General features: G+C 46.3%; 3 protein-coding genes across 3 annotated transcripts; all 3 read left to right on the plus strand.

Annotated features, from left to right (window-relative positions):
- Nucleotides 1-5,663: 5,663 nt before the first annotated feature.
- On the plus strand, nt 5,664-10,519 carry LOC132206485 (ferritin, middle subunit-like). The gene is made up of 5 exons (XM_059640675.1): nt 5,664-5,765; nt 8,943-9,089; nt 9,507-9,632; nt 10,081-10,224; nt 10,406-10,519. Exons 1-5 carry the CDS (start codon nt 5,664-5,666, stop codon nt 10,517-10,519), a joined length of 633 nt encoding a protein of 210 aa, XP_059496658.1.
- A 1,150-nt stretch (nt 10,520-11,669) lies between these two features.
- Nucleotides 11,670-17,528, plus strand: LOC132206486 (ferritin, heavy subunit-like). Its single transcript, XM_059640676.1, has 5 exons — nt 11,670-11,747; nt 14,364-14,510; nt 15,841-15,966; nt 16,399-16,542; nt 17,487-17,528. Exons 1-5 carry the CDS (start codon nt 11,670-11,672, stop codon nt 17,526-17,528), a joined length of 537 nt encoding a protein of 178 aa, XP_059496659.1.
- Nucleotides 17,529-18,761: 1,233 nt separating this feature from the next.
- On the plus strand, nt 18,762-24,361 carry LOC132206487 (ferritin, heavy subunit-like). The gene is made up of 5 exons (XM_059640677.1): nt 18,762-18,863; nt 21,218-21,364; nt 22,896-23,003; nt 23,466-23,552; nt 24,242-24,361. Exons 1-5 carry the CDS (start codon nt 18,762-18,764, stop codon nt 24,359-24,361), a joined length of 564 nt encoding a protein of 187 aa, XP_059496660.1.

Genomic DNA, 24,361 nt, shown 5'->3' on the forward strand with positions numbered 1-24,361 from the left:
CATGGCTAAGTCTGTCTTGCAGTGGGAATTCTGAAATTGTCGTGGATAGTATAAATGTACCAAGTGTCATATTCCTCTGTTGCAGCTGTGTGACTTCCTGGAGACTCACTATTTGGATGAGGAGGTGGAGATCATCAAGCAACTTGGGGACTACATCACCAACCTGAAGCGCCTGGGAGCCCCTGAGAATGGGATGGGAGAGTACCTGTTTGACAGGCTCTCCCTGGAGGACAGCAGTTAGTGTGGCCTGGAGTACTGTCTGCTTGGTCTGAATGTATTCCCTACTTCACCCTGGACAACCTGTCTCCTTCCAAGGAGAAGGGGCTTGTAGCAAACAATGTAATGGCTGAACCAGCTGAGTGGAAATGAATGAAATGTATTGATGTTGCTTATTGTCCATCATTGAGACCCTTGATATTAAAGAGCTTTTGAGAGCTTCAAGCCTGTAATTTTGGCTAATGAAATTATTAATTTGACAGAATATTTCCCTGGTCTTCCCTCCAACACCACCCCAGCATCAGTCTCGGAATTCCCGTGGAACTTCCTCTAAGTTATGAATCCAAGTTATTCCTCCAGCCAGAACTTGAGGTTGGGGCCTGCGGGGTGTCAAGTCACTTTGTACTATTATCCCACACCCAGGTATGATGAATACAGGTGCAGCTAAAATTTTCATTGCTTTCGAAAGAGAAAACACCCCTGTTTGGCCGAAAGAAAGACTTGACACCCACTTTCACAGAAACAGGGCTGTAGGATGCTTTATGTTCATGTCTAGTTTGCTTAGCAATAGCTTCCCTGTCAACCTCTGTCAACCTCCACCAACCGAGACTGATTGCTAAAGTCCACACAAATCACAAGTTGATGCCAATGTAAATTCTGTGCCAGCTGGCTCAGCTTGCCTCAACAAGAGCTTAAGGGAAGAGATCCAGCAGCGTCCCCTCTCTAGCCTTGTGGAGGAACCAGCAATGCTGGGAGCAATAAAATTAAACTTAGCAACTGGGATCTGACACACCTGGTCTATTCTGTTCAAATCAATGTTATTACTTTTTCCTGACAGTGCATCCTAGATTCACTCAGACCCAGTTGAGGTTCAAGCCAAGACCAGCCCTGTGGCCTCCTGATCCCCACCACCAACTGCCTGCCTCCGGACAGCCATCAGCAGTTACTCACAATGACCAGTTCATTTGTTCCTTCGCCTGAGGAACATGCGCTGCCCTCCCAGGCGATATGGATTAAATACCCATTGTAGCTCGACAAGAAAGCTCACACGGGGGGAACCATTTCCCAGGAGTAATCCAAAGCTGTCCTAATGTGGCTTTGCTCCGTTTACTTCCTTGCTCTCTGCCAAGTCTTGGTCAAAAACCCCACCACGCCTAGTAATAAACTTCAGGCCAGCCAGCCCAGAGATGGGAATATTCAGCACAAGTCTGCTTGAAAAAATTCACCTGAACTGGATGCACTTAATGGCACCTACAGCAGGATAATAGTGACCTGGGAATAACACAGCAACGCTCCTGGTTAAATGCTGCCATTTGATTGGCTCTTGCTGCTCAAGCCAGCATTGAGCGCACTAAGCTGCTCCCTTGGTTCCTCTGAGCTTCCCCCACGGGGAGGGTTACTCCTGATGCAGGTTGATTTCACCCGATCACATTGAAGGAGCAGTGTGACTCAGGGAGGAGAACTGGAGATGCTGACTTTCCTGAATGGCTGCTTCCTTTATCTTTCGAGGTGTCAGAGATCGTGGTTTAGGGAGGGGGCTGTCAGAGACATCCTGGGGAATGTTTCAGGGAGTTTTGTAGCGAGTGCACACTGCAGCCTTCACTGAGGTGTGGGTCTTTAAGGCACTGAATGTATTTGTTCCACCACGTAGAGTTTTATTTTAAACCATCTTGAGTCTTGGGTGTAGAATCCCTGCAGTGCGGGAAGAGGTTGTTCAGCCCATTTAGTCTGCACTGATCCTCTGAAGAAGTTGTTCAGCCCATTTAGTCTGCACTGATCCTCTGAACAGCATCTTGTTCAGACACACCCTGCCTTCTTACGCCATCTTTCCCACGGCCAGTCCAAAATAAACTGCATGTCTTTGGACTGTGGGAAGAGGCCCACACAGGCACGGGGAGGATGTGCAGCCTCCACACGTGACTGAAATTGACCCCAGGTCCCTGGCACTATGAGGCAGTAATGCTGACCATTAAAATACCCTGCCATCCAAAAGTTACAAAAAACAGGAACACTCTGTTGCATAGAATTAGAGTGAATGACTCGTTTCTCACGGAAACAGACCCTTCGGTCCTACCTGTCCATGCTGACCAGATTTCCCAACCTGACATAGTCCCAAGATAATAAAATGTGAGGCTGGATGAACACAGCAGGCCAAGCAGCATCTCAGGAGCACAAAATCAGAGACGAAGGGTCTAGGCCCGAAACGTCAGCTTTTGTGCTCCTGAGATGCTGCTTGACCTGCTGTGTTCATCCAGCCTCACATGTTATTATCTTGGAATTCTCCAGCATCTGCAGTTCCCATTATCACTGACATTGTCCCACTTGTCTGCCTTTGGCCCATATCCTTCTAAACCATTCCTTTCCATGCAAATCTCCAAATGTCATTTAAATGTTGTAATTCTAACTACCTCCACCACTGTCTCTGACAGCTCGTTCTAACAATGCACACCACCTTCTGTATGAAAATGTTGCCCCTCATGTCCCCATCAAATCTTACCCCTCTCCCCTCAAACCGATGCCCTCTAATTTTGGACCCCACCTGACCCTATCACAGCATGCTTTTTATATACAGTCAATCTTGAGTGTGCCAATGGCAAGGCTACATTTAGTGCTCAGCAACTGTTACACTTCAGGAGATGGTGATGAGCTGCTTATTGCAGTCCACCTGGTGTCGGAGAGACCGGAATGATGCTGCTGCTGTTGCTGAGGAGGGGCTTCTGGGATCTTCACTCACAAACACTGATATTATTCCAAGTCAGGATGGTGATGGATTTACTTGGAGCTGCTTCAGTGTCACTGGGGCGGCATTGAGCTGGAAAATTGCAAACTACTCCAGCATTATTCCCAACTTCAGTCTTATCGATGGTGAACAGACTCTGGAAAGTCTGAAGTAGAGTTATTCACAACAGAATTCCCAGACTCTGACTTGGTCTCAAAGCCATGAGCACATGAATTAGGATTGACCTCTGCCCATGGTTTCTTAGAAAATAGAACCTAGAACAGTGCAGCACAGTTCACGCCCTTCAGCCCACGATGTTGTTTCGAACTTTTATCCTAAACCCAAGGACGATCTCACCTCCACTACCTTATATCCATCTGCTTATCTAATAGCCGCTTAAAATCCCCTAACGAGGCCGACTCCACTGCACTCTCCGGCAATGCATTCCACGCCCCAGCCACTCTCTGAGTAAAGAACCTACCTCTGACATCCACCCTATATCTACCTCCACTCACTTCAAAACTATGCCCCCTCATAATAGCTAACTCCATCCTAGGAAAAAGTCTCTGGCTGTCATATCTGCCTATACTTATGATCATTTTGTACACCTCTATCAAGTCACCTCTCATCCTTTGTTCTGAAGAGAAAAGCACTCGTTCTCTCAACCTTTCTTCGTAAGACCTTCCCTCCATTCCAAGCAACATCCTGGTAAATCTCCTCTGCACCTTTTCTAACACTTCCACATCTTTCCTGGAATGAGGTGACCAGAACTGGACACAATACTCCAGATGTGGCCGAACCAGGCTTTTGTATAGCTGGAGCATAACTTCACAGCTCTTGAAATCAATCCCTCTATGAATGAAAGCTAACACACCACATGCCTTCTTGACAACTCTATCCACCTGACTGGCAGCTTTCAGGGAACTGTGGACATGAACCCCGAGATCCATCTGCTCCTCCACACTGCCAAGAATCTTTCCGTTAACCCTGTATTCTGCTTTAAAATTTGTCCTTCCAAAAGGAATCACTTCACGCTTTTCAGGGTTAAACTCTGTCTGCCACTTCTTAGCCCCGCTCGGCATCCTATCAATGTCCTTTTGTAACCTGGAACAGCCGTCCACACTATCCACAAGTCAAATCACCTTCGTATCTTCCAAAAACTTACTAATCCGCCATTCCACTCCTACATCCAAATCATTTACCAAAATCGTAAATAGAAGAGGACCCTGAACAGACCCTTGAGGTACACCACTCGTAACTGAGCGCCATGTTGAATATTTTCAGTCAACTGTCACCCATGTCTTCTATGGGTCAGCCAATTCTGAATCCAATCTGTCTCATTTCCCCCGTCACATGCCTCCTGACTTTCTGCATGAGCCTGCCATGGGGAACCTTATCAAACGCCTTACTTCAATCCATGTATCCCACATTCACTGATCTACCTTCATCCACACGTTTGGTCATCCCTTCAAAGAATTCAATCAGATTTGTGAGGCATGATGTACGCCTCACAAATCCACACTGGCCATCACAAATCATACTGTGCCTATCCAAGTGATCATTAATTCTGTTTCTTACAGCCCTTCCCATTAATTTGCCAACCACTGACATAAGACTAGCTGGCCTGTAATTTCCAGGGTTACCCCATTCCCTTTTTTGAACACATGAATAATATTCAAACTTGTCATTCAAAGCTAAAAGATAGCACTAGACTGCATCCTGCTTTTTGAAGCAGATATTGAGTGAAAGTAACTTGCTTCCACCAGTCTGTACATCAGTGCTGTGATCATACTCGAACGTTCATTGGGGATCCTCAATTCCCAAAGCCTCACAGGCCACCAGTGCATGGGAGGCTGCTCCATTCAACACAGTTGCTGAGCCATACATTCTACAGAATGTAATGTAAACAGGACCAGCCACTCTCCATTTGGAAACATGCTGGAGTTAAGCTCTCGATCTACTTCAAACAAATAAAAACCAAACTTTGCGATAGAAAGTTTGCATGTGCTATACATTTCCAGCAGCAATGTAGACAGGGAGGTGTGAGGTCTACTATGCAGGAGAGGCACTCAGCACATTTAGCACCTTGCTTTTCAAACTGCACTTCATGAACCCAACGTCAAGGAGATCACAGCAGATTCAGAATGGATCCACAAAGGAATGAGCTTCCTGTATGAGGTAACCCAAAAGCACATTGTTTCTGTCGATGCACAGCAATAAGAAAATGTTTACTGTTAACAAAATCTGGCCATTTTTCAATGGGCTCCAACGCTGTTATTCAACAAGTACAAAGACTAATCCCTCAGAGTAACAAACTGACAGAATTCTGCCAATCTGTGATGAGTGTGTCTTAAGATATAATCTCAGATACAATCGTGAACGTTTAGAGTATATTTTATTGTCATTTTCACAGAGAAATATTTCCAGGATTTGCACTTGTGCAGGAGGTCAAAGGTCAGTCAGCAATTCCATCATCGACCAGTTGTCAATTCTGATCGTTTTCTGGATCCAATTCCCATCCTGCACTGATTGGACGTGGCAGCTGATCAATTGATGAATGAGAGTGATCGGCCATCACTGATGATGTCATTTCCTGCTCAAGAAAATAAAGGGCTGCTGCTCGAGTATAAAAATTGTCCCAAGAGAGCGATGTTTATGGTGTAGTTGATCATCTTTCTAAGTTTGTTATTTGATTTTGGAGGAAAAGGAAATCTATTTTCTTCATAAAATGGCCTCCCAGATCAGTCAGAACTATCACCAGGATTGTGAAGCTGCTGTCAACAAGCAGGTTAATGTGGAGCTCACTGCCTCCTATCTCTATCAGTCTTTGGTGAGTTTTGTCTTGATGGAGTTGAAATTAAATCTATTCTGCAAAAATGAGCTGATCCTCTTGTTTCTAATTAACTTCATAGTCTTGTAGATTTGAGGAGTTTAAGTTTGCACCTTGAAAAATCATTTTGGGATAAATGTAATGCCCTTTGGTGACAATGGATTTTGATATTGATGTGCAGTATCTAATTCACCAGCTGGGATTGAGTGATAGATGGAGGGCAAATTGTTCTGTCAATTATTTTACAATTTACTGCCAGGTCTCTGCCTGGTGGTAACTGTCGTTTTCCTCCCCAGAATTGACCAAACTTTACTAAAATTAGATGTAATGGTGTTGGGAGTTGTAGGCACCCCTTGGCTAGTCATCCTGTAACATTTTAATTTACCTTGATCACACTTAATTTGTGCTCTGATCCTAAATACACATGACAGTTTCCATTCTGTGATGGAGAATGATGGCAGTGACTGGCTTCTCTGAGCATATGCACTTGTAACTTGCATTGAGGAGGCCTCAGATGTGGACTAGTTGGCTTTCTGCATTCTCAGTTCATGAATGGACTGTTAGTGGCCAGGAAGTCACTTGTTGTCCATTCCTCCAATAGATCAATACCCTCCTGTGAGTGCATGCACAGGGTGTCTGGAATAACCTGAGGTCTTCACTTCACCAAAAAAGGTGAAGAATTGGAGTTTCAAATTCCCACGGTATGGGAAATAGTGCCTTTCTCCAGGGAGCACTGTGCCTATGGCCTCTCAAAATGGCAGGCTATAATGGTTTGTAAATGTTGAAGCAGCTTTTGAAGGCTGCTAGATACCTGGTAGATAGTGGACACTGGGAGTGCATTCACTCACTCCCTTCAATGAGGTGGGCTGCTCTGTCCTGCATAGTGTCTACTTTGTGCATGTTGCAGCTCCACTTCTTGGGAAAAAGGGAGAATATTCATCCCTCCATGGGGCTTATGTCTGAGAAGCATTCTCTTCCCACTCTGAGGATGAAATCCCTGTACCCTTCCCTTTAGCAGGTGGGAACAGCTATCACCAATAAGCCTGTTGGGTCTTAACTGTTAGTGGTGTCCCATATCAATTGGGCAGCATGTGCCCAAACAACCTACTATTGTATATCTGTGAGATGCAGCTACCCGAGAAAAGCCAGAGAAATTTACATGACTGTTTTTTGACAAAAGAAACTTCTCAGCCTGATCAGTTGGAACTAGATAACCTGCTCTAACAAGGTGTAGAGCTGGATGAACACAGCAGGCCAAGCACCATCAGGGGGAGCAGGAAGGCTGATGTTTTGGGCCTGGACCCTTGAGAAATGGGGAGGGGAAGGGGTCCCTGAAATAGGAAGGGGTGGGGAGGTGAATGGATGAGGGATAAAGAAACAGGTGGTGAGGAGACTCCAGTCTGAGGTAAGGATGGAGCCAATCAAGTCAAGTGAGTTGAGTAGGCCTGTCCGTGGGGATGGGATTTGAGGTGGCGGGGGTCGGCGGGAGGTGGGGTGGTGTGGGGAAGTAGGTGGGAGGAAGGACGGACCAGTCGGGGAGGTGGGAACTAGCTGAGCTGTGATTGGGGGAAGGGAGATCTTTCAGCTTAAGTCCTCACTGATACCATTGGGCTGCAGGGTTCCCAAGCAGAATACAAGGTGCTGTTCCTGCAACCTTTGGGTGGCATTGGAGGCCCAGAATGAACATCAACTGTCCCCTCCTGCCCCTCTGAAGGGGAAGTAGTTTGTGACTGGGAGGTGCAGCTGCTGGTCACGAGCCCAGCATAGGCACTCCACAAAGTGGTGTCAAGCCTCTGCTCGGATTTCCTGATGTAGAGGAGGCCACATTAGGAGCAGTGGATACAGCATACCTAACTGCAGGTGTGTAGGTCCACTTCATCTTGATGTGGAAGGTCTTGGGGCCTGGGATGAGGGGAGGTGTAGCACAATCTGTGTGGCAGGAAAAAAGCCCTGGCTAGTGGAATGTACAAGGGAATCAGTGGTCTCTCCAGAAGGCAGCTAAGGTTGGAGAGGTAAAACATGTCTTTGTCAGATTGTAGATTGTATAAGTGCCAGAGGATGATGCACTGGGTCCTGGCATTGAGGTGGTACTGAAGGATGAGAGGATTCTGTTTTGGTTGTGTGAGGGATAAGATGCAAGACCGGTTGTGTTTTTCTTCCACTAAAGGGAAGTTACGCTCCCTCGGAAAACGAGGACATCTGGGATGCCCAGGAGTAGAATGCCTCCCCTCGGGGCTGGAGGTGAAGGAATTGGATTAGGGGATGGCGTTTTCCTTCCACAGGAAGGTGGGTAAGGTGTATTCTAGGTAGCTGTAGGAGTCAGTAGGTTTGAAATATATCAAAGATTGATAGACAAACTTAAGGTTGAGGTAGAAGGCTCTAATGAATTAGAGGAACCGTTCAAGCTCCTTTGTGGGATGTAATGGAGGAAGATGTGGAGTTTATGGCCCATCTCCCTGTAGAAGGATTGTTCCACAAATCCTAACAGAAGCAGGCACAGCCTGGGCCCATGCACGTGCCTATGGCCACCCCCTTCCTCTGTAGGAGGTGGGAGGAATTGAAGGAGAAGTTAGGGGTGAGGATGAGTTGGCTAGTGGACAAGGTTGTTGGTGAATGGGGACCAGTCAGACCTGCAGGATGAGAGAAGCAGAGGGCCTTCGGCTATCTCCATGGGGAATGGATGAGGTTGGAGGCTGTGGGTGGGAGGTCATCTCCAGTGAAGTTGTAAATGGACTAGGAGATGGTTTGGTGGTCAGGGGTGGAGTCATGATGAAGGGCGGGGTGGTAGGAGGTATCGGCTGCTCTTCCACACAAGTATATGTGGCACTCCAGCTCCTGGCATTTCCTTAAACCCTGTTCAGTCACGAACTTCATCCAATTCTGATGGTGCTTAGAGTGGAAATGCTCTTCTCTCTACAGACAAGAACAGGCATGGTCAATTCACAGGTTTTGGTCAAGGAATTTCAAGTTTGCCTGGTTACCAGGAGGAGGCGAGGGTTGTTTTTGATGATCCTTGAACTGGAGCTACTGGCTAATTGGACAATGGTTCTCATCCACCTTGATGTATTTAAAAAAACATGTCATGTTTATTGACTTCTCAATTTGATTGAAGGCTAAACCAGTCATGTCTGGCACCAATTGCATAATGTTTAATGGTTGTAACTTGTTTTCTCCCAGATGTCCTACTTTGACCGGGATGATGTTGCCCTCCCCCATGTCTCCCAGTTCTTCCAAGATCAGTCCCAGGAGAAGCAGGAACATGCAGAGAAGCTGCTGAAATTCCAGAATCGGCGTGGAGGCAGAGTCCTCCTCCAGGATGTGAAGGCTGGTGTTGGGTTTTTGGGGTGGGGGGAGTTGGGTGGTAGAGAGTGGCTGCTCCTCAGGGATGGCACAGTGACTCGGTGTTTACCATGCCTGCCTCAGTGCCAGGGATCCAAGTTTGGTTCTTGGTTCTAGGCTCCAGTGAACGACTGGAGTTTACTTGTTCTTGCCATGTCCACATTGGCTTCACGGTTCAATGACGTGTGGGTTAGAAGGATTGCCATTGAAAATGCAGGGTTACAGGAATAAGGTGGGATTGTTCACAGAAGGGACTTGTAGCGACGAACGCAGTGGCCGTACCTGCTGATCGGGGATGAATAAAACGATGTAGTGACCTTTGTTATTGTCACCATGTGTCAAATAGCCTGTTCCCATGCTGCAGAGATTCTGAAGCTTACCTGTCCTTCTCTCCATCCCCAGAAGCCAGAGAGGGCTGAGTGGGGTAACAGCCTGCAGGCAATGCAGGTTGCCCTGGATCTGGAGAAGAATGTGAACCAGAGTTTGCTGGATCTACACCAACTCGCCACAGCCCAGACTGACCCTCATGTGAGCTTTCCCACCTCCTCGTTCTGATCACTGCTAGGCCCTCAGGGCAACACCTCATTGGTCTTTTGTAGATTAAAATTCACTGGGATACTTTGATCACAATATCATATCTGAACAGTATGTTCATTTAATCAACATTAAAACAGCTCAGCAATGAGCTGAAATGGGAATTTGGATTCAGTACCACGAGTGATGTTGGCCACTGAATTCACTTTCAGGTCCACTTGCAGTAGAATGATCATTGTCTGTCACAGTTCAGCTCGGCTCCACTTCACAAACAACAAGGTGCATCTGGAATGTTACTGTCCTCCCTGGCGCAACATCTAGATGTCAGTGGCTTTTCCAGCTGTCGAGAGCCAGTTATGGTGGGGTCTGTTTCGCAGTGGGAATTCTGAAAATTTCCTGGATCATGCAAATGTACCAAGTTGCCATAATTCCTCTGTTGCAGCTGTGTGACTTCCTGGAGACCCACTATTTGGATGAGGAGGTGGAGATCATCAAGCAACTTGGGGACTACATCACCAACCTGAAGCGCCTGGGAGCCCCTGAGAATGGGATGGGAGAGTACCTGTTTGACAGGCTCTCCCTGGAGGACAGCAGTTAGTGTGGCCTGGAGTACTGTCTGCTTGGTCTGAATGCATTCCCCACTTCACCCTGGGCAATCTGTCTCCTTCCAGGGAGAAGGGACTTGTAGCAAAGAATGTAATGGCTGTACCAGCTGAATGCAAATGAGTAAAATGATGTGTTTATCTTGGTTCTTGTCCATCATTCAGACAGCTGGACGCTGCAGGTTCTCACCAATAGGCCTATGGGAAGAGATATCAGGCTCTGCTTTCTGCCCAGGTGCAGGAAACAGCTCAGCTGGGACTGAGATGAGTTCAACCTGACTCGTATCCTCCCAATGGGCCCTGACATGACCAGCATATTCTGTTTTACATTTGCTGCCTTTATCTCATGTGGACACAGCCTAAAGTTACTGGGAGCCGGTGAAGGTTCAAACCAAGGCCAGTACTGGTGGGCTGAGACCTACCCTGCCTTGTTACAGCCTACTGTAGTTGACAGCACTGAACAGTTCATTCCTCTTGTTGTGGGAGTTAAATATGCTGCTACCCTGAAGGGATCTTGGTGTAATTACCCTTAGCCTCGAGTCAATTCTCCTAGGAGCATTCTGAAGCTGGCCTAATGTGGCTTTTGTCAGTTTACTTTCTCTGACCTGTTCCAACACCTTCATTGCTTTTCTCACCCCTCCCACCACCCCACTCCTAGCAATAAACTTCCACCCTGCCAGTCTACAGCTGGGAAAATTCAGCCCCAACATTGACAGCACCCATATTCCATGGAGTTAGCTCAGGAAATTATCTTGAACTGTTACATGCTCATGTATGAGCTCAATACCACTTCGAGCACCATCACTGTGTCTTTTGGAGTAACACAGCAACACTCGTGGTTCAATGCTGCCATTTGATTGGCTCTTGCTGCTAAAGCCAGCATTGAGCACACTAAGCTGCTCCCTTGGTTCCTCTGTGCTTCACACACGCTGAGGGTTACTCCTGATGAAGGTAGATTTCACCCAATCACATTGAAGCATCAGTGCGACTTGGAGAGGAGACCGTGAGATGCTGACTTTCCTGTACGACTGCTTCTTCTATCTTTTTGAGGTGTCAGAGAGATGATGGGTTGAGGAGGGGGTGATCAGAGCCAGCCTGGGGATTGTTCCAGGGAGTTGTGTAGCGAGTGCACACTGCAGCTTTCACTGAAGGTGTGGGTCGTTCAGGCACTGAATGTATTTGTTCCACTACAAGAAGTGTTTTATTTCAAATAATCTTGAGTCTTGGCTGTAGAATCTGTGAATCCGTGCAGTGCAGGAAGAGATTGTTCAGCCCATTTAGTCTGCACTGATCCTCTGTCCTCTGAACAGCATCTTGTTCAGACACACCCTGTCTTCTTGCCCCCATCTTTCTATCCCACAGCCATTGCAAAGTAAACTGCATGTCTCTGGACTGTGGGAGGAAAGGAACCCACACAGACACGGGGACGATGTACAGCCTCGTCAGAGTCGCCCATGACTGGAATTACATGTGGGTCCCGGGCACTATGCAGCAGCAGTGCTCATCAGTAAGATACCATGCCCCCGAAAGGAACAAAAACAGGAGCAGGTGGTGAGGAAAGTAAAGCAAGCTTTTCCTTTATAAGATGAGTTCCCAGATCAGTCAGAACTGTCACCAGGATTGTGAAGCTGCTGTCAAAAGGCAGATTAATGTGGAGCTCACTGCCTCCGATCTCAATCACTCTTTGGTGAGTGCTGTCCCTGTGGGGTTAAAACTTGATCTATGTAGTTGAAGTAAATGTTTTCTCTTGAATTTAATTAACTGGACCCTCTCTCTTTGTAGATTGAGTTTTGTAGTCCTTTCCTAAATATTAATTCAGGATAAGGGCAATGTTACTATACCAATGGGGTTTGATAATGATGTACTCTGAAGCTGGGTCCCAGTTGGCCTTCAGAGATATGTGGAGGATGAAGTGTCCCTGGAGAAATTTGCCAGTTTGGTGTTTGAATTGGCAGTAGATGTCATTCCCTCTAAGATTACCAAATGTTGGTAGGGTTACTTCAGAAAGGTATTATATTGATCAGACTGTGGGACTAGAATCACCCACTGGCTAGTTACCCTCTTTCTGACAGGTTTAAGTATCTGATTTTATATTTGCTTGCTTTTGTGGTGATACTTAAATATCAATTCTGATATTGACAATGATAATTCCCTATTGCAGTCTGCTGTGGCTAATCTGAGCAAACCTACTTGAGGTTAGGCTGTGAGTGACTGGTATCTGACTTTTTAAAGTAGATCTCAGCTGAGGCCTGCTTGGCATTTTGCACTCCCATCATGAGATGGGTGTGGCCTATCCCTGAACCTGTAGAAAGTTGATCTGCTTTAGTGTGTGGCGTGTTGAAGCTTCTGCAAACCATGTTTGCCTCCTGCCCCCTCACCCACACCCTGCATCCCCTCTAGCTGCTGGAGTCTGAGATTCATGGTCCAGTCTCTATGCCATCCTGATAGGGAACAAACTGTCCCCTTTAGCCAGGTGGCAGTGAACCTGTAACTTTCCAATGGGTAGAATGTTTCAGACAGTAGGAACAGCAGATGCTGGAGAATCTGAGATAACAAGGTGTAGAGCTGAATGAACACAGCAGGCCAAGCAGCATCAGAGGAGCAGGAAGGCTGATGTCTTGGGGCATGACCCTTCTGAAGGTGGGCCTAGGCCCAAAACAGCAGCCTTCCTGCTCCTCTGCTTGGCCTGATGTGTTCATCCAGCTCTACATCATCGTATCTCAAGGGGTAGAATGTGTTTGGAAGGTGTGTGTTGAAGTAACCTTGGTGAGTGCTGCAGGGGACCTGGTAGATAATGGACCCTGAAAGGAGGTGGTGAATGCAGTCCCCATGAAGTGGGCTGCTCTGTCCTGGATGGTGTCTGCATCTTGAATGTTGCAGCTCCACTTCCACAGACACATGGAGAATCTTCTTCACTCTCAGCTTTTGTCTGTTAGAAAGAAGATGTCTCATGACAGATGGATGAAGCCCGTATAAACTCCATTTGGGAGGTGGGTACAGCTTTCATTGGTGAGCCAGTTGACGGGTTTTAATTACTGACCAGGGTCCCATTTCCCTTGGGGAACACGTGTGCCAATTATAAAATCCTTCCTATTCTCTCCTGCCACAGCTTGTCCCTACCCCGTTAAACAGACAAGAAATTTTGTTTGACTGCTTCTACATGAAGACAATAACTTCCCACCAGGCTTCCTCGACAACAAAACTCTTAGCTCCTGTTTCAAATATCAGAAGAATAGCCCTTCATAAACCTCAAGGCATTGGATTGTGAATATCTCGGTTCGGAAGTGAGTCACATATGGGTGGACAAACAACAGAACGGTGCCAGCTGGGATAAGCCAAACTTTGTTGTCCAGCTTTGTGTTAACTAGTGACGTTAGATCAGCCATTATCTGTAGATACAGGTCACATTGGTTCTTTCTCTCCAATATTTGACCTTCCCTCAGTTTGATTCAATTTGTTTTGTTCATGTGACCCTTGTTCTCCCCCTTCTGGATGTGAGTGCACTAATTTTAGTGTGCTATAAACTAAACTGCAACAATCCAGAGGCAGTTACTGGGTAGGTTTTCCTTTGCACTATCTTGTTGTCGCTTTCTCTCATTCGCCTCTATTATATCTTGTAGTCATAAAATATACCGTACATTCAATCTCCCTGGTTTTGAGGCCACAGAAACCTTGCTTCCTCCTGGTTATATTGTTACAGCAGTGTCTAACATGTATTTCCATGCCAGCCCCAAAGGAGCAATAGTGTTACAGCTCCCTACTCAAGTATAGCCTGCACTCCAGCTCCTGGTGCTTGTTTCAGCTGTTTGTTTGGCACTAATATTGTCCAATTCGAATGAAGGTTAGTGAGTGCAAACATGGCTGGATACAAGAAGAGCTATAATGCTGTGCCAGGCAGCCTGAGCAATTTACTGTTTGTTTTAAGCCAAACTTTTGCCAGTTTCCAACAGGAAATTGGGATTGTTCTGTTTGATCCCAGTTGAAGGATCTGCTGGACAGCTGGACATCATTGGGTTCTCAAACATGTTCACATACCAGGCAGTTGGTTTGCTGCAGAAGGCTGAACTAGAATTTGGAGTCAGTGCTGTGTTTAATGGGCTTTAACATGTTATCTCCCTTCCAGATGTCCTACTTTGACCGGGATGATGTGGCCCTCCCCCACTTCTCCAGGTTCTTCAAAGATCAGTCCCGGGAGAAGCAGGAACATGCAGAGAAGCTGCTGAAATTCCAGAATCAGCGTGGAGGCCGAGTCCTCCTCCAGGATGTGAAGGTTGGAGTTGTGTGGGAGGGTTGCAGCTGTGGAGGAGAGAATGGCAGCTCTTGTGGTGCTGCGTCCTGTTGGGATGTGAAAATCCTATTTTGGCCTGGCTTCCCTGTTTGATTTCTTTTGAAGGCAGTTTCTAAACAAGCCCTATTGTCCACCATGTCTATGCTGCCCACAAACATCAAACTACATTAACACAATTTCCTGCACTTAGTCCACAGCCGACTATCTTCTGGCATGAAGAAGTTGTTGAGATTAGCCTTCAATGTTGCTGGAGTAACTGCCTCCACTGACCCCACAGGTAATGCATCCCATACCTCTCCCACCCTCGACTGGGTGGGTGGGTCCTCCAATCTCCTCAAACCTGTGCCATCTGGTCTTCATGTCTGCCATGGGGACTGTGTATTGTCCATCCTCCCTGATCTTCCACACTTCCATCAGATCACCATCCCAGGCTATCCAACCTCCCTCTCATCATTGTATTTTTGTTGTCTTTTTTTGCTTCCATCTTGGGCCAACATCCTGATGACCCTCACCTGTACCCCCTGCAGTGCCACCTTGTCCCTCTGATGGTGGTTCTGGTCACCACACTACATTCCATCTTTGGTCTGGCCAATGCTGCCATGTTTGTGGCAAGACTCATCCTTTCTACTGAGCCCCAAATCATGGAGACCAGCATCATGTCAGCCCCTTCCCCACTCTGTCTACCTTTGCTGAACCTTGAGGGATGGACTTGGGCATTTGTTGCTTGTCCCTTTTACTGTAAGCACATTGCTCCCTTCAATGAATTAAATAGTAGTGATGTCTGATCATCCTGCTCAGACATGGATGAAGCCACCAGCACAGGTGAGACATAGATGCCTGGCCTGCAAGGTGCAGATTGGTACTCTACCTCAAGAGCCCTTGAGACTAAGGTGTCAATGTCCTCATCTAAATGCCAAATGGGCACTGGTGCAAACAGTTGAACTTTGTGTGAAATAAATCCCTAGCCCACAATGACTTCATGCTTCAGATCAAGGATAAATGGAGCAAAGTGAAGTCACTTCACAAGTAATGAATGTGGGTTTTAGGGGTGGCACAGTTGCTCAGTGCCAGGGACACAGGTTTAGCTCTGGCCTCTGATGACTGGTGATTACATGTTCAGGTTTCTTCCTACAGTCCAAATATGGGCAGGCTGGGTGAAGTAGCCATGGGGGAATTGCAGTGCAAATGGCTCAGGTAAATCTGAGATCTTCTTCAGAAGGTTGATTGCAGACTCAATGGGCTGAATGGCCTGCTCCCATGCTGCGGCGAGTCTCTGATTCTGAAGCTTAACTGTTCCTGTTTCCATCCTCAGAAGCCTGAGAGGGATGAGTTGGGTAACAGTCTGCAGGCAATGCAGGTTGCCCTGGATGTGGAGAAGAATGTGAACCAGAGTTTGCTGGATCTACACCAACTCGCCACAGCCCAGACTGACCCTCATGCAAGCTTCACCTCTTCATTCTCATCACTGCCAGGCCTCCTCAACTTCATTGGTTGGTCTTTGTGGAGTGGAAATTCACAGACGTAACTTTGTCCAGATGCTACATTGTACCTTTGTCATCATAATTATGATGACAATGTTAAACTGCTCAACACCGAACTGAAATAGGAATTTGGATTACAGTCTGGTGGGAATGCTGATGTGATTTTTGGCTGCTGAATTGGGGATTGTTGCACTATACAATACAACTTGGAGCTCTTTAAGAAGGTGAGATGAAGCAGCTGAAATGTGCTCACTGGCACAAATTCTCCACCTGTTAGCTAGATTTTCAGGGCTGTCTAGAGCTCGTTATGGCTCAGTCTTTTTCAGTAGGAATTGTGAAGTTGTCTTGGATAGTATAAATGTACCAAGTGTCATATTCCTCTGTTGCAGCTGTGTGACTTCCTGGAGACTCACTATTTGGATGAGGAGGTGGAGATCATCAAGCAACTCGGGGACTACATCACCAACCTGAAGCGCCTGGGAGCCCCTGAGAATGGGATGGGAGAGTACCTGTTTGACAGGCTCTCCCTGGAGGACAGCAGTTAGTGTGGCCTGGAGTACTGTCTGCTTGTTCTGAATGCATTCCCCACTTCACCCTGGGCAACCCGTCTCCTTCCAGGGAGAAGAGGCTTGTAGCAAAGAATAATGGCTGTACCAGCTGAATGCAAATGAATAAAATCATTTATGATCTTGCTTATTGTCCATCATTCAGAGCACTGGATATTTTGGGAAATGTCTTATTGAGCTTGAAGGCAGTTCTCTTTCTGTAATTTGGCTGACCCAATTACTAATTGGACATGAAAACAACCTTTCAATGGATGTATTTACTCACTCTCGATCATTGCACAGTAACTAGACGGACTTCCTTTTTCTCATGACACAGGAGACTCGAGACTTTCCCCTCTAAGTAGGATGAGGTTGGTGTTTCCCCAATTGTGGGGTGGAAAATCTTCCAGAGGTCAATTAGTACACTTCTGGATACTCTAGGTTCAATTGTCGATCAGAACTTGTCTTCCTTTTTGAGACAGGAAGTTCCCGTACCTGCTCGAAGGGATAAACCAGACGCCCATTCCATAGGATGTGGGATATCTACGTTCAATGCCAGGTTTCCCTTCCTACAGGCTCCCCTCAGTCACCACGAGCAATGAGATTTGTCACTCGGACGATAATCTAATGGGAAGACAAGTCTGTGATTTGGAGGCTGGATCAGTTGACAAAATGCTGGCGGAAGTAGATATATCAAGTTCTGCTCTAAATCCAGTTGCAGGAACCAGCTAAGTTAGGAAAGACACAGGCTTGACTCATCTGGTGTAACCTCCCCAGTGAGGCCCTACCATGACCAGTATTTTCTATTCTCAGCGTTGTTGTTTTTGGTCTCCTGTGGATGTAGCCTAGGGATCTTGGAGCCGGTTATGGATCAAAGCAGGACCAGCACTGGAGGCCTGTGACCTTCTCTTTCTCCCCATCTCTTGTTCCAGCCAACTGCAGTTGCACCCCCTACCCGGTTAAATCCCTCTTGACATTTCTGAGGGAGGGTGGCTGGACTCACTGTAGGTTGGCTTTTTCATTCCTCCATCTGAGTAACATCGACCGCTCCATCTTTGCTCAAGAAGGAGTCAGTTCACACTGGGGCTGAGCTTTTCCCAAGAGCAATCCAAAATTGTCTTTCATGTGCCATCCTCCCCTTCTTCCTCCTCCTTTCTCCACCACACCCCACTTCTCTCCCAGCATTCACTCCAACAAGCTACCCAGCCCAGATCTGGGAAAACTCAGCCCAAACGTTCACAGAAGCCATTTACCAAGAGGTCAGCTGGAATTCCCCTGATCTGTATGGGATTACAATGTCTGCTCTCGATGCTAACAACAGGAAGTTGTAGTTTTTGCTGTAGAATCCCTCAATGCGGGCAGATGCCATTCAGCTGATTAAATTTGTAATGACCTACTGAGCAACCTCCTGCTCAGGGACACCCTGTTCCCTTAATCCCACATTTCCCATGGCTAATCTAACAAATCCGAATGCCCCTTGTCACTGTCAGCAATTATCTTTGCCAATCGACTTACTCTGCAGGCCATTGGACGAGGGGAGGGAGTCGGAGCAGATGGTGGAAACCCATGCAGACACAGGGAGAATGTGCAAACTCCACTCATGTTGCCAAAGGCTCGAATTGAACCAGAGTCCCTGTGGCTGTGACGTAACAGTGTTAACCACTGAGCCCCCATCACGCCCAAAAGTACCAAACAAAAGGGGGAGGCTGTTGCACAGTCATCAAGTCGTACATCATGGAAATAGACTCTTCTGCCCACACAGTCCTTACACACCAGGTTTCCAAAATTCTGTAGTGCCATTTGGCCCATCTTCCTCGAAGCCATTCCTTCCCCCATAAGTGTCCAAATGTCTTATCAAAGTGGTAATTATACGTCTATTTTATTCTCATTTTCAGCTTGATAAACTTATACAATTTGTTCTTGCACAGGAGGTCAAAGGTCATTCAGCAATTCCATCATCCACCAGTTGTCAATTCTGGTTTCTGGATCCAATTCCCATCCTGCACTGATTGGACGTGGCAACTGATCAATTGATTAACAAGAGTGATTGGCCATCACTGATGATGTCATTTCCTGCTCAAAAAATGAGGGTCTTCTCCTGGAGTATAAATAGAGCCCAATGGCATTGCTATTTTAGGTGTAGCTGATTTTCTTTCTATATTTATAATTTGGTTTTGTTGGATAAGGAAAGCTGTTTCTATCACAAAATGGCCTCCCAGATCAGTCAGAACTATCACCAGGATTGTGAAGCTGCTGTCAACAAGCAGATTAATGTGGAGCTCACTGCCTCCTATCTCTATCAGTCTTTGGTGAGTGCTGTCCCTGTGGGGTTGGAGTTACTTCTGTTATGAAGTGAACTGTTTTTTTTTAAAACAAACTAGATTAATACTCTTGTATAATAAAATGTGAGGCTGGATGAACACAGCAGGCCAAGCAGCATCTCAGGAGCACACGTTTAGCTTTTGTGCTCCTGAGATGCTGCTTGGCCTGCTGTGTTCATCCAGCCTCACATTTCATTATCTTGGAATTCTCCAGCATCTGCAGTTCCCATTATCTTTAACACTCTTGTAGACTTGTTTGTTTTTTTTTTGTATCTCTCTTAGCTATTTCTTGATTCAGCGTAAATGTGGTGACAATGGGATATGATACTGATATGCAGCAACTGAGGCCCCAGTTGTCTCAATGATATATGGAGGGTGAAGCATCTTGTGATTTATCTTAAAATTCCTTTTTGGGCTGTGATTGCCTATAACTGGCTGTGGCTCTCCATAATTTTCTAAACTACTGTCAAGCTTTGATCCAGATAACCATTGGCTAACTACCTTTTTAAATCTGCCTTGATGTATCTGCTTTAATTTTGTGCATGTAAATAAACAAACATACTGGTTTTGGTATTTACAATAAGGTGTTGTAGTAATTTGACAAATCAGATTTTTTTAAGCTGAACTGAAGTCCTTGAGGTAAGACAAGCTGCTCCCTGCTTAAGTAGGTCTCCGATATTATTTTGGCTTTCTGTGCTCTATATCATGAAGTGGGTTTGATCCATCACTTCACAACCTATAGAAAGTTGACTTGTTATAGGTGCCTGCCCCCCCCGACCCCCCCGCCCCCAAAAGGGGGCTGCTGGAACATGCTGAGGCTATTGACCCAGAGGTGAAGAAATAAATGTTCTTCCTTTACCATTTAACCAGATAAAGAAACAAACTGGCTCCTCCCACCATGTGGTGGTGCCCCTGTGCCCTTCCCAGGAGTAGAATGTGTTCAGAAGGTGTTGAGGTCCCCTTGGTGAGTGCTGCAGGGGACCTGGTAGATAATGGACCCTGAAAGGAGGTGGTGAATGCAGTCCCCACGAAGTGGGCTGCTCTGTCCTGGATGGTGTCTGCTTCTTGCACGTTGCAGCTCCACTTTTCTCCAGACACATGGAGAATATTCATCACTCTCTGGGCTTGTGCCTATTGGAAGGAAGTCCTATCTAGGGACATGAGGATAAAGTCCCTATAACTACCTTTTTGGGAGGTGGGAATAGCTTTAACTAGTGAACCAATTGTTGGGTTTTAGTCACTGACCACTGTCCCAACTCAATAGGGAATCTTGTGTGCTGATAATAAAATCCCCACTATTCTTCACCTTCTACAACTTAACTACCCAATTAAACCACTTTTTTAACTTTTAGTTTGTATTTGAGGATTAAACTAACTTCTCACCAGGATTCTACCAAAGAACAACTTCTTCTTTTGATGTCAATAGACTGTTCCTAATCAGCAGTAACTTGTTGGATTGTGAATCTCAGTTGAAAAGTGAGTGAAATGAGTGGGGAAAACAATAGTTTAGCCTCTTGGAATAAGCTAAATTGAGCTCTCCAGCTTTGAACAAGTCAATAATCTATAGGTCACACAGTCCTGCAGATACCATTAGGTCTCCTGAACATTTGATCTTGTTTCAGTTGTGAATTTTAATGCTTTGCTTTGCAAGCTTCTGGCAACCTGAGTGCATGGCATAAACAAATGTGATAAACTATTGCTGCAACAAGCCAAAGGCTGTCACTGGGCAGGCTCTCCTTTAGCACCAAGATTCTCCTAATCGCCCTCATTCTCCTGCATACTGCAAACAGCATCTCTTGTAGAGCTGCTTTATGTAAAAAAAAATACAGTACATCTGATCCAATTGGTTGCAGAAGACCTGTACCTACCAGCTATATTAATGTCCAGCATCTGCATGTTACTCTAGCACCAGGGGAGACATGTAATGACTGGAAGTTGCCTGACCCTGTGCACATCCTGCATTCCAGCTCCTGGCACTTGTTTAAACCCTATTCAGTTACCACTTCCATCCATTTCTGGAGGCTAGATGGTAGAAATGTGCTTTCAGCTTTTCTCTCCAGGCTGTGCCAGACACCCCCCCCCAAACAATTCAGCAGGGTTTACAAACCAAAACACTGAATTTGCATCTTACGTGGAAGAAGCTGGGGTTGTTTGGTTTCCTCCAATTAAAGGAGCTGCTGGCTAATTTTGCAACACCATTAGTGAACATTGTAAGGTGTCAACAATTTTCAGCTGATTGAATCATTAGTTTGCTTTAGACTAAACCAGTCCTCCAGTTCTGAGCATGAGAAATGGGGTCAATGATGTGTTTAATGGGCTTTAACATGTTATCTCCCTTCTAGATGTCCTACTTTGACCGGGATGATGTTGCCCTCACCCATGTCTCCCGGTTCTTCAAAGATCAGTCCCAGGAGAAGCAGGAACATGCAGAGAAGCTGCTGAAATTCCAGAATCAGCGTGGAGGCAGAGTCCTCCTCCAGGATGTGAAGGTTGGAGTTTGGGAGGGGGGCATGGTGTGGTGTGCAGGAATGGTAGCTCATGGTGTTTTCTGTTAGTAGTGACAAGATTTTCATGTGGTAAAGGATGTGAAGGTTGGAGTTGGAGAAGGCAGGCAGTGGGGAGGAGATGTGAGAAATGGCTGCTTATGGTGTGGTTTCATGTCCTGAAAGAAAGTGAAAACTGTTTTGTTTGGCTCCCCTCCTTTTGATGAAAAGGAAAGAAATCCTAGAAACACGCCTCTTGGCTCCCCTCCACCTGCTGCTTCTCCACCCCCCCCCCAACCCCGCCCCCCCACACCACCCCACCCCATGCTGACCCGATAAACACCAAACCACATTAATCCCATTTACTGCACTTGGTCTACAGCCCCCATGGCATTGGTAGTTGTCTAGAAGCTGCTTAAATATTGCAGCAGGAGATGCCTCCCCCACTGCCCCACCCCCCCCATATTATTTTTCCACTACCCTCTGGGCAAAGGATTCCTCTAACCTGCTGACTCCTCACATCAGTGCCCTCTGGTCTTAATGTCTCTTTCTCCCCACCCCCTCATAGCAGACACTCCCCATCTACTATCAAGACTCCACACTAATCAAATGCCATCACATAAACATCTCAACTGACTTCACTCTGAGGATTGGAGTGAGAAATCTAATCTCTCCTTTTAATGGATTTTTCAGTCTTGGGGCAACATCCTGGTGACCCTTCCAGTGCCATTGTGGCTCTGGTCACCACACAGTATTCCACCTTTGCATGGCCAATGCTGCAAAGTTTGTGACAAGACTGGAGTACCTGTACTGCGCCCCAAGAAATGGGGAAGGGCATTGTGGAAGCCAACTTCCCCACCTGTCTACACTTATGGATCCTTGAAATATCTCTAGTCTTGTTCTTTTGGTTCCTTTTATTGTCAACATATTGCTGTCCCTTCAATGAATTAAATAGTAGTGATGCTTTTGATCATTCAGGTCAGTCCGAGATGAAGCCATAAGCACAAGTGGGACTTCAACCTGGGCCTATGCTCCAAACCTAGGGACAGTACCACTGCTTAACGAGCCCTGGGATTAAGTTGTGAATATCTTCCTTGGGATGCCATCAGATGGGCACTGACAATTCTGTGCAAACATAACTCTTATCCCCACTATGACCTGGTTGTGAATTGACTTTCCTTTCGGAAGAAGCAAATAGGGCTAGGTGAAAGCAATTCCTTAAATAACTGATCTGTTCTTCCTAAGGACTTCAGGGATGGCGGTGGTTAGCACAACTGCATCAGTGCTTGGGGCACAAGCTTAATTCTGGAGTTGACATGTTCACCACATCTCTACATAGGCTTCCTCCCACAGTCCAAAGATGTGCAGGGTAGGATAGGGCATGAAAAATGCAGGATTACATGGCTGGGGCTAGGACCAGGTTGGATGCTCTTCAGATGGTCATGAGTGGGCAGAATGGCCTGATGCATGCTGCAGGGATGTTGTTTCTGAGGCTTACCTGTCCTTCTTTCCATCCTCAGAAGCCAGAGAGGGATGAGTGGGCAACAGTCTGCAGGCGCTGCAGGTTGCCCTGGATCTGGAGAAGAATGTGAACCAGAGTTTGCTGGATCTACACCAACTCTCCACGGCCCAGACTGACCCTCATGTAAGCTTCACCACTTCATTCTCATCACTGCGAGACCCTCAGGGTAACACTTCATTGGTTGGTCTGTGTGGATTGGAAATTCACAGGTGTGCACTGATCACTTTGGGTCCATGCTGCTGAGCAGTTGTTACATGGTGATCAGTAATGAAGTGAAATGGGAGTTTGGAAGGCAATCCATTGGGAGTGATGAAGTGATATTGGCCATTGAATTCCCATTCTCACTTGGGAGCATTACAGTGGAATGATCATTGTCCATCACCATCCAACTCAGCTCCACTTCACAAGCAGCAAGATGGAGCAGCTGAAATCCTATTGTCATCACCGACACAGATTTTCCAGGTGTTAGCTAAATTTTCAGGGCTGTCTGGAACTAGTATGGTAAAGCCTGTTTTTTTCAGTGGGAATTCTGAAATTGTCTTGGATAGTGTTAATGCACCCAGTTGTCATATTCCTCTGTTGCAGCTGTGTGACTTCCTGGAGACTCACTATTTGGATGAGGAGGTGGAGATCATCAAGCAACTCGGGGACTACATCACCAACCTGAAGCGCCTGGGAGCCCCTGAGAATGGGATGGGAGAGTACCTGTTTGACAGGCTCTCCCTGGAGGACAGCAGTTAGTGTGGCCTGGAGTACTGTCTGCTTGGTCTGAATGCATTCCCCACTTCACCCTGGACAACCTGTCTCCTTCCAAGGAGAAGGGACTTTTGTAGCAAAGAATGTAATGGCTGTACCAGCTAAATGGAAATGAATAAAATGATGTGTTGATCTTGCTTATTGTCCATCATTCAGAGCTCTGAATACTTTGGGTGATAGCTCTTGCTTGAAGCCAATTCGTTTTCTGTCATTTGATTGGTCCAATTTCTAATTGGATTAGGCAACCCTTCACAGAATAGCTCACTATCCCCACATTAGAATGTAACTCGATGGAGTGTTTTTTTTGGTTAGTCCTGTGGAAATTGAAGGTGTTTCTCCTCCAAATAGGATAAGGTTGGAATTTGTCAATTGTGGCATTGGCTTTCTTCTAGAGGACAATTAGTGCACTTCTGGAGATGGTGGGTTCAACTGTAGCTCAAAGCAATTGTCTTCCTCTGGTGACAGGAAGTTCCCACACCTTCTAAATAGACTTCTCTACCCAGCCTGATAGAATTTGGGATAGTGGTGTTCAATTGCACATTTCCCTTAATCTCTTCCCCGCCTCAGCCATCCTGCGTACTCAATTATTGCCTGAATGATGACAGCAACACAAAGTGAAGACAGCCCTTTATCTACTGACCCAGCTGCCTGATCACCAAGGTCTAAAGGAAGAGGCCCAGCAGGCTCTGATTTCAATCCAGCTGGCGGAAGCAGCAGAGGTGTGA

This window comes from Stegostoma tigrinum, chromosome 38 (assembly GCF_030684315.1).
Source record: "Stegostoma tigrinum isolate sSteTig4 chromosome 38, sSteTig4.hap1, whole genome shotgun sequence".
Lineage (NCBI taxonomy): Eukaryota > Metazoa > Chordata > Chondrichthyes > Orectolobiformes > Stegostomatidae > Stegostoma > Stegostoma tigrinum.

Coding starts and splice junctions, on each gene's coding strand:
- LOC132206485 (XM_059640675.1), top strand. CDS start 5,664: ATGGCCTCCCAGATCAGTCAGAACTATCACCAGGATTGTGAAGCTGCT. Junction 5,766..8,942: donor CCTATCTCTATCAGTCTTTG/GTGAGTTTTGTC, acceptor GTTTTCTCCCAG/ATGTCCTACTTTGACCGGGA. Junction 9,633..10,080: donor CAGCCCAGACTGACCCTCAT/GTGAGCTTTCCC, acceptor CCTCTGTTGCAG/CTGTGTGACTTCCTGGAGAC.
- LOC132206486 (XM_059640676.1), top strand. CDS start 11,670: ATGTACAGCCTCGTCAGAGTCGCCCATGACTGGAATTACATGTGGGTC. Junction 15,967..16,398: donor CAGCCCAGACTGACCCTCAT/GCAAGCTTCACC, acceptor CCTCTGTTGCAG/CTGTGTGACTTCCTGGAGAC. Junction 16,543..17,486: donor TTGACAGGCTCTCCCTGGAG/GACAGCAGTTAG, acceptor CTCTTGTTCCAG/CCAACTGCAGTTGCACCCCC.
- LOC132206487 (XM_059640677.1), top strand. CDS start 18,762: ATGGCCTCCCAGATCAGTCAGAACTATCACCAGGATTGTGAAGCTGCT. Junction 21,365..22,895: donor TCCTCCTCCAGGATGTGAAG/GTTGGAGTTTGG, acceptor AGAGAGGGATGA/GTGGGCAACAGTCTGCAGGC. Junction 23,004..23,465: donor CGGCCCAGACTGACCCTCAT/GTAAGCTTCACC, acceptor CCTCTGTTGCAG/CTGTGTGACTTCCTGGAGAC.